Here is a 16,632-nt window from a genome sequence, read left to right as displayed (position 1 = left end):
TATATTGTCATTATATCTTAACTTTGATATTACAGTAGTATGGGGTTACATGTTCAAAATCTAAAGAAAAAGTAGAAAAAGTAGAAAAAATAGAAAAATATAGATATAGAAAAATAGAATAGAAATATATTAATAGAAAGATACTAATGAAATAGAATAGAATTATATAGAAACAATAACGATATATATGTAGAAAAAATAAAGATATATACTGAATAACGAATACATCTAGTTATGATTTAAACCCTGTAAACTGACTGAAATGAGGGAGGAGATCCTGCCTCTGTCAGAAATTTATTAAATTATTTTGATTCAGAGAGGTGGAATGTACAACTGTTTACATTGTGAGAGCTTTAAGACTCCCATGAACAACACAGACATCTTTATTTTCAATGAAAATGCACATTATGTAGCAAAACTTAAGAATTTTTTTTTTAGTTTTGCTGTTTCTGATCCCAGATTATTGTTCCTGATCCAAAAGCGGTGGCTACATTTTCCTTGAGTCAGATGACTGTTGTCACAGCAACCCAGGTGCTTTTTCAATTTGAGTCAGAGAGATTACCTAAAGGATCACTGAAATCCTTGCTATGATTGAATCAGAGACTTTTTTGCCATGGAGATTACTAAAACCTTTTTTTCACTGTTTTTTTGGACTTCTGAAAACTAACTGATGTCCAAAGGTTTTGGCTCTCAGTAATTCAGCAATGAACCCAGGGGACAAGAGCATAGGCAAACACAAATTGTACTGCTTCTTTGTACATCTCCTGTTGTAGGCTTCTGTTTCCATAAAATGATTCACTAGCATTAGATGTGAGACAAAAATGTTTCAGTAAGTCTGAATTCTGTAGTTCAGTATTCCATCACAGATGTAATATTGCACTAGTGACAGAAAGTTTTGATAATAGGGCAAGCAATGAATTTTCCTGTCAAATATAGCTTGAGACTATTTTTTCTTCAAATATTCATTTTTCTCTTACAATTGGGCTTTGTTTTTTCATTTGCAAATCCTGTCTACTATTAGTTAAGCAGATTACTGGAATAACCTAACAGCATGCTCTCAGCTTCTCTATAAGGCATTTCAACATGCTATGTAAGATTGAGTTTTCTGTGCAGTGTGATAGCTTAGGAAATGTAAATAAAAGAGAGAAAGCAGCCTCTTGATAGTTTATAAAGCCTAGAAGTTCTTCTAATTCGATGAGATAAGCTTTCTAGATAGGATTCAGTAAACTGTTCTGAAGGAGTAAAAGTGATTACACAAAAATAATTTTCTGTTCTTTTATGAATGGGCAAAAATATGTTTATCCAAATTTGAAATAGTTTTCTTTCAGCCCTAACCCTAGAATTACCAGATTGGACATTACTTGTCATATTTTAGGATACAAACAGCCTTGATCTGTATTTTCTGTATTTGGCATAGGACACTATTCCAGGGGTGAGCTGGAGATTGGTGACCCTCGCTTATTCTTAGTTTTTCTTTATAGTTTCTTAGGTAGGAGCATGCTACTGAGGCATCAGTTTGAAGGGAAAGGAATTTGAGTTTTCCTGTGTACTGGCAGAGCTGGAATCTGTGGGATTCCCCTGTAGGCCACTGACAGCTGAGTTAAAAGGTTTGCTGCTTGCAGTGTCTCCTTCCTGTGTGAGGAACCAGGAGATACACATGTACATGCTCATTGCAGTCTCACTGCTCACCAGGTAGCATTTTTTTTCCCAGATTCCTCTTCTCTTTCTACTTCTTATCTCACTTCTGTCTCATCTTCTCACTAGCTTTTGTCTTCCATACTTCCGTGTTCCCCTTTGTCTCATTCTTCTGATTAGCCATTTGCAGGCTTCTTCCTGCAAGCAACAGATCAAGGGCAGCAAGTCCTAAATGCCATTGTAGTTATTCTTCAATTGCCTTTTGTCTCTCTTTTTATTAGCACACCAAGAGGCATATTAATCTCATTGTAATACTCCAGCTAATGCAAACCTTAAGCCTGATTTGTCTTCATTTGAGTTAAGCAGATCCTCTGTCTTTTTCATGGAAGGCATGTCTATAAAAAGAGTGTTACTGGAGAAGGAGATAAGTTTCTGAGTTGCAGGTAAGTCCTGTCCTGTTCAGTAATGGTGGGACAGACTTCTAGTGTTTCACTGGGCTCTCAGATAAATTCCTGTATATTTTTGGCTTCTAAAAGGAAAAAATCAGAACTGAGAGCATGATGACTATGTTAGATTGAAGCATTTATCCATAGTAAAAGCAAACAATAACTTTCTGGCACAGATTAAGGTCCATATTTACCTTATGGATGTTATGATATTTAGACATCTGCTAGATGCTTCAAACCCGGTTAGGTGCAATAGCTTACATTGATTGCTTTTGTAGTCAGCATGGAGAAACAGAAAATTTCAGAAGTCAGGTCATCTTTGTTATTGTAAGCATCTTTCAGAATCAGGAAATTCAGTATCTGCAAGAATATTATGGTTATCACTAGGGCAAGCCAGGAGTTAGCTGAGGAAGTGTTGGGATCTAAGAGAGGGAATACAAGCTCAAGCAACAGAATCTTGGTGGTTTTTTTGCACTTTGACTCCACAAGGGCTGTTACTGATGAAATTCTTTTGAATCCAAACCTGTTTGTTGTCCTTTGCAGACATCCTTGTGTTATTTCATATATAGGGGCTTTTTTAGGATTGCTTCTTATTGTATGAACCAGAAAGTTCCTTGGATACCTTGACTGTGTGTTGTGGGGAAGTTGTGCTGGGTGTTGGAAGGGAAATTTCGTAAGTGTCAGCAGAAATTTAAAAAACCCAAACAAACAAACAAACAAACAAACAAACAAAAAACCCAAAACCAAAAAAAACCCCAACACACTACCCCACAATGAAATGATGGCACAAGAATTGAAATTTCTGGTATAATTTCTGATACAGTAGTACCCTTCTCTAAAGGCTGCGCTGTTGGAAAGCCAAACAAGAGTAAAAAGGCACAGTTAGAATATTTTGGCACTCTACAAACTTTGAGTGCTTCAGGTTATCTTGTAGTTATGGATCTAGTAATAATTATGGTCTGTTATACTAACACGATCAATCACTTTGCTGCATAATATTATTTATACTTTCATTACAGTTTCTTTAGAACTATATTTCTGTTTTAGTCCTTACAGGTACTTAAATAGATTTTCTATTTCAAATTGTAAAGGAAAGTAAGGGAATCACAGGTGTGCTTCCATATTGTCCTTTTTTAGGTCACTAACTGAAATGCAGTTAATATAAGGTATGTTTTAAAAACAGAAATGCTTTTGTGGTAAACCCAGGTATTCATAGTGCTAGTCCTGTGCTAGTCCTCTTGTATGTATTGTTAGCTTCTGTTATGCTGTGTTCACACAGCAAACTCTGGTCTTACAGTCTGAGAGAAAGTCAGTTGATCTACCTAGTGAAAGCCAACAGTATTCTGAACTTGCACAGATGTGCTACTTCAAATTACAAGTGATCTGCTTGCAACTGGATAAACTGCTTATGCACTATAGTGAGGGTGACATTATTGTAACTGGCAAGGGCATTTCACAGTAGGCTCTCCTCAGCAATCTGCTGCTTCTCATCTTTGTTTTACTTTCTTAAACCTTTTCCCTATAGTTATTATAGCTGTCCATACATATTTTAAATGTTAGGGTTGCAAAGATATTTGATGCTTTACACTCTGCAACTGTATCTGTGAATAAGACATCAAGTAGCCAAAATGTTCTGAAATAGTGCTAGCTAGAATTCAGCCAAAGTGATTTAGGATATTTACTTAGATATGAATATTAAAAGTCTTGTGCCTGTTTTGCATGCACAGACCCTCCCTTATCCCACCCCAATTCAAAAGTTAAAGGTCTTTTTCCTTCTTTGCGTTCTGGGGAAAAAACACACACTGTCCTTTGGAAATAGATGTTTGCTGTCCAGTGGCCTTATGCAATTGCATTAGCATAAAGGGAATATTAAATTTAATAGAACATAAAAGTGGCATTTTATATTGCCCTTGTACCAGTGCAGGAGAATGTATAGAAATTGGGAGTAATAATCATAAGTGGTTCTTGGAAAACTGCCTTCCATTCACTGGTTTTTCAATATTACTTTATCAAAAAAAACCCCAAAATGACAAAAAACATAAACCAGAGCAAACCCACAAATAAATAAATAAATTAAACAAACAAAAAAAAAAAAAACTGAAAGGAAACAATTTTTCTATAGCTGAAAGTAGTTAGAGAAATTAAATGTAAGGCCTTGACTTACATTTGACTAGGTATCTAGGCCTGAGTGTGTGCATATGGCATAGACCAGATGAAAACTTTTTCAAACCCATCTTCAGTAACTGCAACTCAATTTGTGTTTAAAAATCAGAATATAAAATGTGTCTTCATTTGCCTTATTTTGCTTTCATTTCAATTTCATTTGCAGAACACATCAGCAAGGAAGTCCCACGCAGTCTCCTCCTGCAGACACCTCCTTCAGCAGTCGTAGGGGAAGACAGCTACCACAAGTTCCAGTAAGAAGTGGCAGTATAGAGCAAGGTATCAAATAATGAGCTTGTGATAGCTCAAACTCTTTGATTTCTTACCTTTCTTTACTTTAAGTCTTCTTGCATAACTATATGTCCAATGCTATAATTCTACCAGTAAAGCAATAGAAGAGAATGAAAGCATCTTTGCAGTTTGGGAAATCCAGTGAAGTTTGACTGATGGGTTATTGCGTGTGGTTTAATTGCCTTACTTTTCTAGTACCCTTTCATGTTGAAATTTTCTATTTGAGTCATGGTAGTTCCCAAAATGTCTACTATGTTTTCAGCAAGAAAAAAAAGCAAAACCAAAGAAAAAAACCAACAAAAAACTGGGGCAAGATTTTTTGACAGTCTTACTCATTTCTTATTTTGTGATTTATATTTATTGTTGTGCATTATTAACATAGATTAATAATAAATGTCACAGATCTTATTTTCTTCTGGAGTTCATAGTTCAGTGAATAAAGAATGAAAACAATTACCATGGGAAATGTGAGAGCACAGATCACCAGTCTTTTCTTGCTTAAGGATAAACTGATCACGCAAAGAGTGCTACTTTTTTCTGAAAAGGACAACGTAGACCCAATGATTGTGGAAGAAGTTTCTTACCTACTAAGATCAAATAAGGATGTACATTGTTGTTTCCTTTTCTGGCAACATACTACACGCAGAGAATGAGCTGTTATGGTAAAATGAAGTGGCAAAATGGAAAAAATGTGTACATTCATGTTTTCTTCTGTGCTTAAAAAAACCTGTTGTCTCATTGACTACAAGCAACAGCTGAGATTGCCACATACTAAAAGGTTTTCTTCTTTGTGGAAATTAAAGAAATGCTTATAATGATGAATTATTGTAATGCATTGCAGAACTGTTGGCAGATCATATTCTGGAACAGATAAAGTTGCTGACCATGACCACCTTATCATGGCAGATTACCAATGAGGTTTTCTTGTATGGTGTGTCGCATTAATCTGCAATTAGTTTGCAATAATGTTAAGGCTTTGAGCTGTGATGGCATACAACCCCCTGAACTAGCACATATAAAACGTACTCTTACTTTATAAATGTGTTTATTTTGAATGATTAATATACTGATATAAGTGACTTTTATTAACTTTAAACTTCCTATTCAGGTCCTCTCATTTTGTAGTGGCTTTAGTACTGTCTGAATTATAAATTACATACAGAGTTTCTATTTCTGCATATTAGCAAGTTGGGAGCTTTATAGGGAAATGTAATAAGTAATGAATTTCAACTTTTTTCAATATTTCTACTTCAATTTCAGAATTTGGTAAAATATATTATGATGAATTAGCTTTTATTTTAATTTTGATTTGGCTTTCCTTTTCATATTCATATATCATCTTTCTACTGATCTTGGTAACTGGTGTGTGAGAGTAAAACACCAGTGTGTGTTTTGTTGAAGACATTGAAATGAATGTAGACCTTTCCATGAAAATGAGTAGAAATGGGATGTGTACAGAAGAGGAAAGAAAAAATGAAAGTTGAGCAGAAGGCCAAAACTACTCTGGGTTTTTAAAGTTGTTGATACCGTGAACACTTGTAAAGTAATGCAGTTTCAGTGAACTCCTGTTTACACTTGTGCTTACCGTGCTCGCGCCTTTCATGTGAAATGTGCAGGTGAGATGTGCCGTTGTTTGGTGTTGTTACACATCATGCCACCTGTTGCTGGGGCTGGTTCACAGCACTTGGAGTCAGTGCTTAAAGACACACTACCTGGGTTTTGTCTGCTTTTGCTGACTTTGCTTCTGAATGGAAGCTTTTCTTATTTTACCCATGTTTAATGCTCTGTTCCGGCTCAGAATGTGTTTGCAGAGGAGTACTAAGTTGAATAGATTTTATAATATGTGTTTAAAAAATGGTGTCAGTATCTGTTGAAGTACATATACTAGTATATCTAACTTAATACTACTGTTAGAAATTAAATTCACTAAGGCCATAAGACAACAGTACTTGCTCTGATTTTCAGTACCAGATTTTAATATTAGTTTCCACCTCCATAATCCCTGACAAATGAGTACCAGAGTCAAATGTAGTGACCAGAAGTGATCTGACCTTAATGTAGTATTGAACCCAGAACATACTGAGATCTGCAAAAGATTTGTATTAACTGTGCTTGGAATTGGCAGGTGTCCTTATTGGTTTAAACTCACAGTCACCGTAGATACAGATGATGTCAAAACCTAGTGCAATATTCTTGGAAATATTTCAAAATGCATTTTCTTCCTATATTTTGATAATCATCTTGACATCATGCATTTCAAGGAAAACCTGTGTGATATGCCATAAAGTATCATTTTTATAGTAAAGTACTTTGCTTTCCATAAGAATCCTATTGTTTTATGAGTGTCAAATATTCGTCTAAATATATACATCTATGAATCTAAATATATACATATATGCATTTAGGTCTGTTACGCAAGGCATAGCGATGGCTGCAAAAAAATTACATATTTGTATATCAAGAATGGGCTTCTTATTTGCTGTCTTGAACATTCAGAAAACATAGAAGAATCTAGTGAAGTAATTTTATTACTCTTTAAAGTCCTCATTATGGAACAAATGAGATTTAATGAACGAGTGACAGACTGGTAGCAGTTTTCATGTGGAGAAATAGAGTTATATTTTAAGTACTAATCTCTAATCTTTAGTTATCAATTTTAAGTGATCATATCCATGCTAATAAGGCTTGGCTGACATATTTCAGACATTCCATTTCGTTGTCAAGTTTAGAACTAAACAAAAGCTTGTTTCTTTGTCTTTACCGAATGATATTGTCTTAGTTACTACTCTGGTTGGCAGCCTGAGAATCATAAAAATTCAACTTACAAGAAACCAAGGTAGTTTTCCAAGATCCTGAATAATGCACATACTTTCTTAAAGAACAAACCAAGCTCACAGAAGTAATTGTTACAGAGAAGGTCAAAGTAGTTATCCTTATTCCATTATAGAAACAGAGTTGATCCGGACACTACTGATCAGGAATGGAGAAACAAACTTAAATGTAGAGGAAAAGATCAAGTTTACAGATTAAAACTTTTAAACATTGTTATAATTCACACTGGAAAAAAAAGTGAAAAAATGACAGTTTTCTTGGTGATTATATTCTGAAGGGGACAGCAGCTTTGTGTAGCTTTAGAGTGGAGGTGAGGCATCATTATATTATATTTGAGAAAATGCTAACTAAATAATAGCAACTCGAGGGCATGCAGGTTTTAAAAAGTGGATGCAGTTAAGACTGTAGGCTTCTGTAATTTTTAGGCAACATGATTTTTATTTTTATTACAGTCATATTCAAGGATGACATAGTTGTATTTATTTCCTTTGCAACCCTCTCAGCAGTATTTATTGGAACACAAGATTGGGATGCTGTTGTATTGAAATGTCTTGAGTTGTTTGCATATTGAAAATTAGTCCTGTATAGGTGTGTCTGTGTGTGTTTTCAAGACATCACAATCTAATAGTAATTTCCCTAACTTATGCTACTAAAGAAGTGGTTTTTATTGTTCTTGTATTAATGGATGATTTTATAAAAGGACCTAATCCTATGAAGATGTTTTGGCTCAGTGACTAAAGCAGTGAAATTCTAAGCCATGGTAAGGACAATGGTGTATTCTCAATATGTCATTCTGTGCTGGGCTGTAAGAGACTTGCATCACTGTATTTTTATTTGCATCATGTTTGAGTGGAACTGTGCAATAGTTAAGAGGAATGAGGATTCTGTGTTGACTTTGCCTTTTAGCTGTTTCTATAACAACTTTGTGGTGTAGTTGCATGGTTTTAAAATTATACTTTCGTATAAAGGGTACATCTGTGGTCTTTACTCAGTCCATCCTCTGTCCCTGCAGCTATCAAACGTCACAGGAATTCTTTCTTGAATATGATTTGAGGGTGGGTTTCTGCACTTTTGCATAATGGTTGATCATTGTATTGATCAAGGAAGTGAATATACCAGCAGATAGTAGGGATTATATTATCGCTCTAGCAAGTAAATAACAAAGGAGAACAACGCTGTTGAAATTGATGAACCAGCAATATAAATGTGCAATGGTTGTGGTATAGCAACAATCTTTCAGGAGTAATTTGTGCAAAACAGGTCTTACTCCCTCTATCTGCCTTCTGTTTGGGTCTTCTTTGGGTTTCTCTTTCATAGCTTTGACAATGTAATTTCCTACTTCAGAAGTCACATAATGAGAGTAAGGTTTGTGATAACGAGAGTCTGTTTCCACATAAAGAGCATCTCTAAACCTGACTGGAGCAGTGGGGTTGTGTGTGTTTCCAGTGGCATCTGGCTGTAGCAGTAGGGCTCATGTGGTGACACGGAGCAAAGCAAGTGCGCATCCAGCATTAGGTGTTGCTGTACCTTAGATCATGTTGGAAAAAGCTGTATGCAGCACTTGCATGGAAGGTGAAGTGTATGTGTGTGAGTGTGTGTGTGTGTGTGCTGGTGTTACCTCAGGGAAAACTACATGAAAATTCTGGAATGAATGGAGATTACGTGTATAAAGTTCATGTGTGTGATATTTGTACAATGGTGATGTCACAGAGGAACAAAGTGTTTTGATGTCCAGTATTTTTTCTTTTAACAAACAAGAATCAGAATTTTTGTACAGAAAATCAGTATGTTGTCAAATAATACATTGAGTTGCAAGTATATTTTTGTATTTAACCAATGTAAGATCTCAAAAGAAAAAGAAGTGCTAGTGAAAACAGTTCTGCGTTTGTGTACTTGATCATTGAAATGTCGTTGCAGTGAGAGTATGGTTTTGTTAATGGTAAAAGATCAAACCTTTTCAGTCAAAAATTTTTTTAAATCTATCAGTATAATGAGTGGCAGAAGAAAAAAAATAAGTCCCTTCAGTTTTAGATACCAGCCTATCAATGTTGTTTGTTTTGTCTCCATATTTCTGATTTTATTTTTAAATTATTAGGTGGCACTGCATTTTCTGAGGCAGCTTGTGGAATCTTTGCTCATAATGTGGAGTATTTTTCTCAGCACTGTTAACTTTCACAAATGAGCACAAGCCTCGTAATCTTTTATGTTTTCCTTAAAAATGGATTTTTAATAGTCTGGTGGTTATTGAGTATTATAGATTTCAGTTAATACTGAAATAAATTTGTAACACTCATTATTGCAGAAGAGGCTTCAAATAGTGCTGTGTGGTTCAGAAGTAAGAGTGATATTTAAAACAAGGTTTTATGTCATTCATAAATTTGGGTATGATGATACTTCTCTAGTAGAATACTTAAAGATTCCACAATCTGGTTCTCTGTAACATCATTGTTCCTGTTAATTTTAAAGAAAAAGTCATAGACTTTATTATTTTTCATGGTTTATCACTTTAATTTTCTACGTTACTTTTACATCTGCTGGAGTACTGACTACTGTACATGCCATTGTCACATGTAACACATTTCTTTATCTAACTTTAAATTTGCTGATTTCTTTTTCTGTTTCCATCATTCCGTGCATTTAATTCATTGAAGAGCAAGAGAATTTTAACTCTCCCACAAAAGGTAAATATTTATGTAATTTTTTTACAAATGTTTGGCAACTGTTGATACTGGCTTTTGCTTCATTATACTCCATGTCAGTGCATAGGTTTTAGTTAACAGTGTTAACATACAAAAAGGTTGTTTCTCAAATATCTCTATGCTGTCTGATGCCCCTCTTTAGAATCTGAAAAGGGTTTCTCTCATGATTTTTCATGTTCCCATTGAAATGCAATATACTGGATTTAACAGAAGTAATCATGATATTTTACAGAGTATGGTTCAGAAGGTGCTTGATTGATTTAATGTTCACACAAAGACTTGAGATTTTTCCTGAACTGTTCTTGAGTTCCGCACAGCACATGCTTCTAGTGATGCAGCCATGTTCCTTGGCTGCAGTGAAAAATGTTTCCTAGGTGTGAGCTTAGGAATAGTTAAAGGTCATGATGGTCAGAAACCATTTATTGTATGCAGAGACATTCTGAAGAATGAGCTGTGTTCTATTTGCATGTCAGTCTCATGTCAGAAAGTTACTCCCATTGTGGGGAAGGTTTTAGGGGCAGACAAACAATGCTCACCTATATGAATTTATGCCTGTGCTGATACCAGAGAATCAGTGAGCTCAAACAGCAGCTATCTAAAGCTGTCCCAAAAAGTGGAAACTGTAGTTTGTTATGTCTCTGTCAAAGCCACATTGCAGAAAAATCTATTTTTTTCCCTGTTAGCTGAAAGTAGAAATTACTTCAAAAAGCAAATGAAGCTTGTAAAGAAAAAAAAATTTTAAAAACGCACCCCACCCTTTTAATGTTACAATCAAAATACTGTGCTACATCAATGTTATTAGCACTGATTAACCTTTTCTAAACTTTATTCCTGAGTCCTGCTCATCTTGGGAAATTCTGGTCTGAATACAGGCTTGGGTGGGTCACAGCCAAACTGTGAGCTGAACTTGAATCAAAGTATTTCCTGCAACTACTTTACTTTCTGAAAGGATGAATGCTTAGGTAAAAATAAAGCAACTTCTCCACTAGGTATGAACTCCAACATCCATGTCAAACATACAGAAGTATGTTTTCCTGATAATGTTAAAAAGAGATGAAAAAAAGATATGTAACTTAGGTGTTAGCAATTATATGTTATTTTTGCAGTGTTTAGAATATACTATGAAATGTCTTAAGGAAGTGCTAACAGTGGTTGATTTTACAAATTATTTCTGTCTCAGTATTTATATTTCTCTCAAACAGGACAGTACAAATCAATCTTACCTGTTTGTTGGTTATGCCTCTGTCAAGATTTGGGCTGCAGTGGATATTTTTTTGTTTAAAGCAATGGACTTTGTGCAGACAAACTAGACTGTCTCTAACAGGTTTGTAAAAGAGCTTGTTTCCACAAGATTTGGATGGATCTGGCTCAATATCTGGGCATGTGTAGAAGGTGGTGGGATATTTACATGCACAGATTCCTCTGGCTCAAGGGAGCTGATGGCAGATGAAACCAGGGGCTAAAAAGGGCTGGGCAAAAGAAGAGCAGCCAGAAGAGTGAAGTCCCAGCAGATCTGGGGGACCACAAATATCTTAATTTGAGGTGATTTACACTAGTAACTTCTCACTGTAACTTCTTACAAGAGGTAATAAGATTAGATAGTAGGTTAGAGATTAGGATGAGGGAGTTACAGGATGTTTTATGAAATGTGAGGGAGAGTATATACTACAGAAGTGAACAACACTGACCATACGACTCTGCAACAAGCATCTATTCCATCAATTGAAAAGGTTGCAATGAAGTCTTCACCAGATTATGAAAATGCTGAAGGTTTTTTGCGGCCAAAATCACCAGCTTGTTTTGTAGGTTATTGGGGTTTTTTTCTTCCCTAATTTTAAGAGGTCTGTGTTTGTTTCCTTGTTGTTTCCTTTTACATAGCAGCTTCTCTGTGGATCATCCCTGAAGCTCTTTGAGAAGGAACTGAATGTTGCATCATCCAGTTCAGGTTTCTATATCTTCCTTCTGGAGTGAGTTGTTAATATCAAGATGGCCACCATGCCTCTGTGTGTACTGAGAGATCCAAGCTCATCTTCCAGCTTGGAAATCTGAGTATGTGCCTTGGTTGTGCCTTAATTATGACTGGGAGGAGGTCCAGAGAACGATCAGCTCCCATGGAAAGGAAATCCATGCACACAAGCTTGAAGTAGCTACAGCAGGTTCTGGTCAGGCAGAGCAGGGTTCAGAGCCATCTCCTTCACTATCTGCATGTTGCCATTATTTTTTGAAGTTGTTTATTCAAAAAAATCGTAGCAAGTTCTTCATCTTGGCAACAATTTGGGTTTTTTTTTTTTGTTTTACTTACCTTATATTTCAGAACATTTATCTGCTCATGATTTTGTGTGCTTTTTAAATTTCCTGGTAGAGTTTGCTGAGAATTTTTAAAGCCATGAAACCTCTTGCAAGGATATTTTGTACATGCATACTGCAAAACTCATCCTGCAGGATCAACAGAAATGAAATAGAGACTCTCTGTATTATTTCTGAAATAGATCATCCTGGTCCAACACCAGTGTGGCCTTTCTGTCCCACACAGCCATCTCTGCACTAGAGGACTCTCCCATCCAAATCTTGTTGCTGCTTTATTTCCTTGTCTTTGTTATGGACATGAGTTCTGCCTAGTTTATTCCTCAGCTGCCACTTCTCAAACAAGATTTTTTTTATTATTATTTCATAAATAATTCCTCAAACCAGATAGTTTTTTCCCCCTGATTCCCATCCACAGAACATCTAGAGTTGCTCAGACAGATTAATTTCCTAGCTTTTGCTGTGTAGAAAGGCTGTGTACATGCTTCTTGATGGCACTACAGCTGTAGCTGTTTCTCACTGTTCAACGTTTCTGCCTAATGTGAAGATTGAAATTGAAGAATAGGTCAGACCTCTCCTGTCTTCTGGAATAAGTTCAGTCCTCTGTTCCCCTGCCTGAACCTGTTGAGTTTGCCCCAGAAGCATTGATTATAAGTTTATGAGATAAATTTTAACTTCAACTTACTTTTCAGTACTTCGTTATGTAAGAAATCTTTGTGTCATTTTAGACTTCTAGACGTTTTCTCTTAAAGTTTGCATCATAAAGAATGGATCTGTGATATATTCTGGAGAGAGTTGCAGCTATCTGAAATCTTGATGCCAATTTCTTTGTTATGTAGCTTACTCTGACATTTAATAGTGCATGTAAGACTTGGAGTTTTTCCAAGTCAAACTGTTTCCCTGCACCTCCTCATTCTGTCTTGCCCATCTTGAACAGAAATATGAAGTGCCTCAAGAGAAAAGGCTGCCTTTTTTCAGACTTCATCCTTATAGAAAATGGTATGGCCAGTGCTAAGACGTCCATATGTTTTCAACCTTCTAGAATAGCACAGTAATGCTACCAGTTTGAATCACAGACCATGTAATGTCACCAGTCATTCTGGCATTAGGCCCATGCTTACCTTTGAGCAAGAATGCCCTTTTAGAAAGGTATTTTCACTTAATGAGTGCAAGGGATGGAAATTGTTTCCTGGGCTTATTCACTTGACTTTTATCTTTTAAACATATATCTTATTACTTATCTGATTTACCTACCCTTTTTGAAATGTATGAGGGGATTCTTATCAAATGTTATTTATTGACAAAATACACTGTTTTCCAAAATTTTCAGAATGTAGTCTCTTTGATGAATGTTGCAATATGAAAGAGGTGGATATGCAAAGAGTTAGAGCTCAAGAATAAAAAAAACCTAGAACTAGAAAGGCAACTACAGCATCTTTGCTGTTTCTTGCTAGTTCATTATTGCTGCTCATTTTACAATCCTTATTTAAATGATCCCGCATAAGTTTCACACATTATGCTGTTAGCCTAATAGATGAGTGTGTAAGGCATCATGTCATTTGGATCTAGCATGGAGTTTAAACTCCCTATTAAACCTTAAAAGGAGAACTTTAGACCTTAAAATTACTTCTGTTTCCTTTGTACTGGCCACTACTATTAGTTCTGCTTTTGTAGCTCTCAGTGATTTTCATAGGATAGGTCTATTGTTGATGCTAATGCAAGTTTAATTCCTTATAAAGTCATATTACTTTAACTGTTAGATTCACAATCTGCGGATAACATGCCATATGACTCATCCGTCTAGAAAGATTTTATTAAAGAAAAAAGGAAAACATTATCTGCCCTACTAAATCTGATATATTAGTATAGAATATTGATTATTGTTTTTTTATTTTGTACATAATTGAAAATGTGGCATATATTCTGAACATTTAGGATTCTAGCCAGTTCTACCGTCTCCCTGAGTTGAACATCATTTAGGGGTTGAAACATGCCTATAGCAGTTTTTTGAAGATAGTAATAAAGGTGAGGGCTGCCACCTTTATTAGTTATTGGCACCAGATGTAACTCTGGAAATCTTAACATAATATTCATATATTTAAAGGAATGCCACTAGCACATAAAACCTTAGTAAACAGACAAAGTCTTAGAAAAAGTAAGTGGCTATCTCCTTTACGAAAAAACAACTGTTAGTCTGTCCTAATTTTCTTTGAGGGTAGATGGCAGGCTGGAAATAAGATCTGTAGCTATTTTCTTTAGTTTATTCCATGCCTCTTTCAAGTGGTGTCCTACAGAATTGCATATTGTAGGCTGCCCCCATTTTTATTGCTGAGTATGATGCTATACAGTATGGAACGGTCCCTCTGGTCAGTTGGGGTCACCTGTCCCACCTTTGTCTTGTCACAGCCTGCTTGGGGCAGGGGGAAGCCAGGACAGGGCAGGGGGCTGCAGCATGAGGAACAGAGAGGGCCTCAGTGCTATACAGGCCCTGCTCAGCAATTGCTAAATCACCGATGTGTTATCAGCACTTAGTCACAACTAGAAGAACAGGCAGCTGTGAAGAAAACTGCCTCCATCCCAGCCAGACCCAGTACACCTGGGATTACAGGAGTCAGATGGGTTTATGAATAGATTAATGGAATTGAAATATAACATTTTGATTCCATTCCTATGTGTGTCTTTTCTCTCCTGCATGGCTTGATTGTTTATGTACATCATTGTTGCTAACCTTCACGTGGTTTATTAGTAATAAGCTTTGGCTATAAAGTTGCACCCTTTATTTAAGCAGTCTGATCAATGAGTTCTCCCAATTACTTTTACACTGATCAATCTCACAACAGAATTATCAGCCCTTGAAGAGATGAGAGTTACAGCTCTTTGAAGTGTGACTTCTGACACCAGAGAATAACACATTGACAGAATTGATATTGATGGTAGTTTCACCACTATTTTGAGACACTTATGGTAAATCTTCATTATTTAATTCTAGAGTCACTATAGAGTTTAAAGGTCTTGGGATTACAGTGCTTTGATCTGTAAATTACTGTGTAATTCTGCCTCTCAAGACCTCCAGGAAAAAGCACTCTGTAAATAGTGATGTCCTTAAAGAAAGTAGATCCATATTTTTCTAAGAGACAGGCTACCTACTTTTTATGTCAAGTTTTTGTTACCTGTGGTAACCAGCCCTGTTCCAGGAAAGCAATGTGATCATATGGTGTTGTTACCTATGGTTGTTACAGTTTTGCTAATGTGCTTTTGCTCCTGTGTTAGACCTTTTTCTGCTTCTCATGATTAACATGTAAAGGTTTTCCCAAGCCACTAGTCAGGCAGATAAAATTTTCCATCACACAACTGAGCTACATTCAACATGTGCTCAGATGTGCGTGGTAAATAAAGCTGGAAAGAACACAGTTAGATTTTCTAGAGTAGTTTCATGCAACTGCATGCTTAGAAATAAATTCACAGCTAATTGACACTAAATTGCATTATATTTCATGCACAAAATCAAATTTCTCCATTGGAGAATTAGATTTACTTCACAGTGCAAGAATTAATTGTTCTCACATTCTTTGATATAGTAATATATATAAAGAAAAAACAGAGCATAAATGTATTTAGCTTAAGGATTTAAACATAATAAAAGTCTAGAATTAGAGAATTAAAGTTGAATATTTACTCAGTCTTGACTGAAGTAATAACCTCTGAAGTATCATTAAATTACATAACAGAATATTCTTTCCCAGGTATCATAGGTAATGCAGGGTAACAAACCATATATATTACTTAGTATAACATAGAGTTGACTGGCTAAAGGACCTAAAATTCACACAAAGAAAGGGTTATGTTTAGAGTAACTCTAATCTGTGCACCTTACATATGTAGGGCTAAATTTTTAAAGGGGTCTCATTTTTCCCTCTGATTTCATATCCTCAGTCTATTTCATGCACGTATGATAGGATTAAGATACCAATTTTTTTTTACTTCAGTCCCTAATTGATCTATCTTAATCCTTTCATATCTGTCCTTAACATAAGAGGCCATCTTTAAAAATTTCACCTAAAGTGCTCAATTTTGCCTTCAGATACCTCCATGCAACTTCCATTGAAGTAATTGGAGCTGTGCCTGCATATCTGATGGTGGAACTGGACTCATTGCAATTAAGGTACACATTTACTGGCATAATTAGTCATCTGGAATAATTGCTGGGCCCAGTGTGACATTCTGCACATGCAGAATTTGCTAGATTGGACTCTGCATTATGG

The 16,632-nt window shown here is 35.8% G+C and overlaps 1 protein-coding gene across 49 annotated transcripts in view; it reads left to right on the top strand.

Moving 5' to 3' along the window:
• The window catches only part of RIMS1 (regulating synaptic membrane exocytosis 1), a 307,441-nt gene that overhangs the window by 223,595 nt on the left and 67,214 nt on the right, over nt 1–16,632 (top strand). For 48 of the 49 annotated variants that reach the window (XM_074538418.1, XM_074538438.1, XM_074538423.1 and 45 more), the window contains one exon: nt 4,411–4,523. In XM_074538418.1, the coding sequence (XP_074394519.1) occupies nt 4,411–4,523 (113 nt within the window). Of the gene's footprint in view, nt 1–4,410; nt 4,524–16,509; nt 16,533–16,632 lie in introns of those variants that run through there. The other variant, XM_014269964.3, reaches the window with a different exon arrangement.

The sequence above is a fragment of the Zonotrichia albicollis genome, chromosome 3 (assembly GCF_047830755.1).
Source record: "Zonotrichia albicollis isolate bZonAlb1 chromosome 3, bZonAlb1.hap1, whole genome shotgun sequence".
Lineage (NCBI taxonomy): Eukaryota > Metazoa > Chordata > Aves > Passeriformes > Passerellidae > Zonotrichia > Zonotrichia albicollis.
The sequence above is the reverse complement of the archived record's forward strand: the minus strand, read 5'-3'. Positions and strand labels throughout refer to the sequence as shown.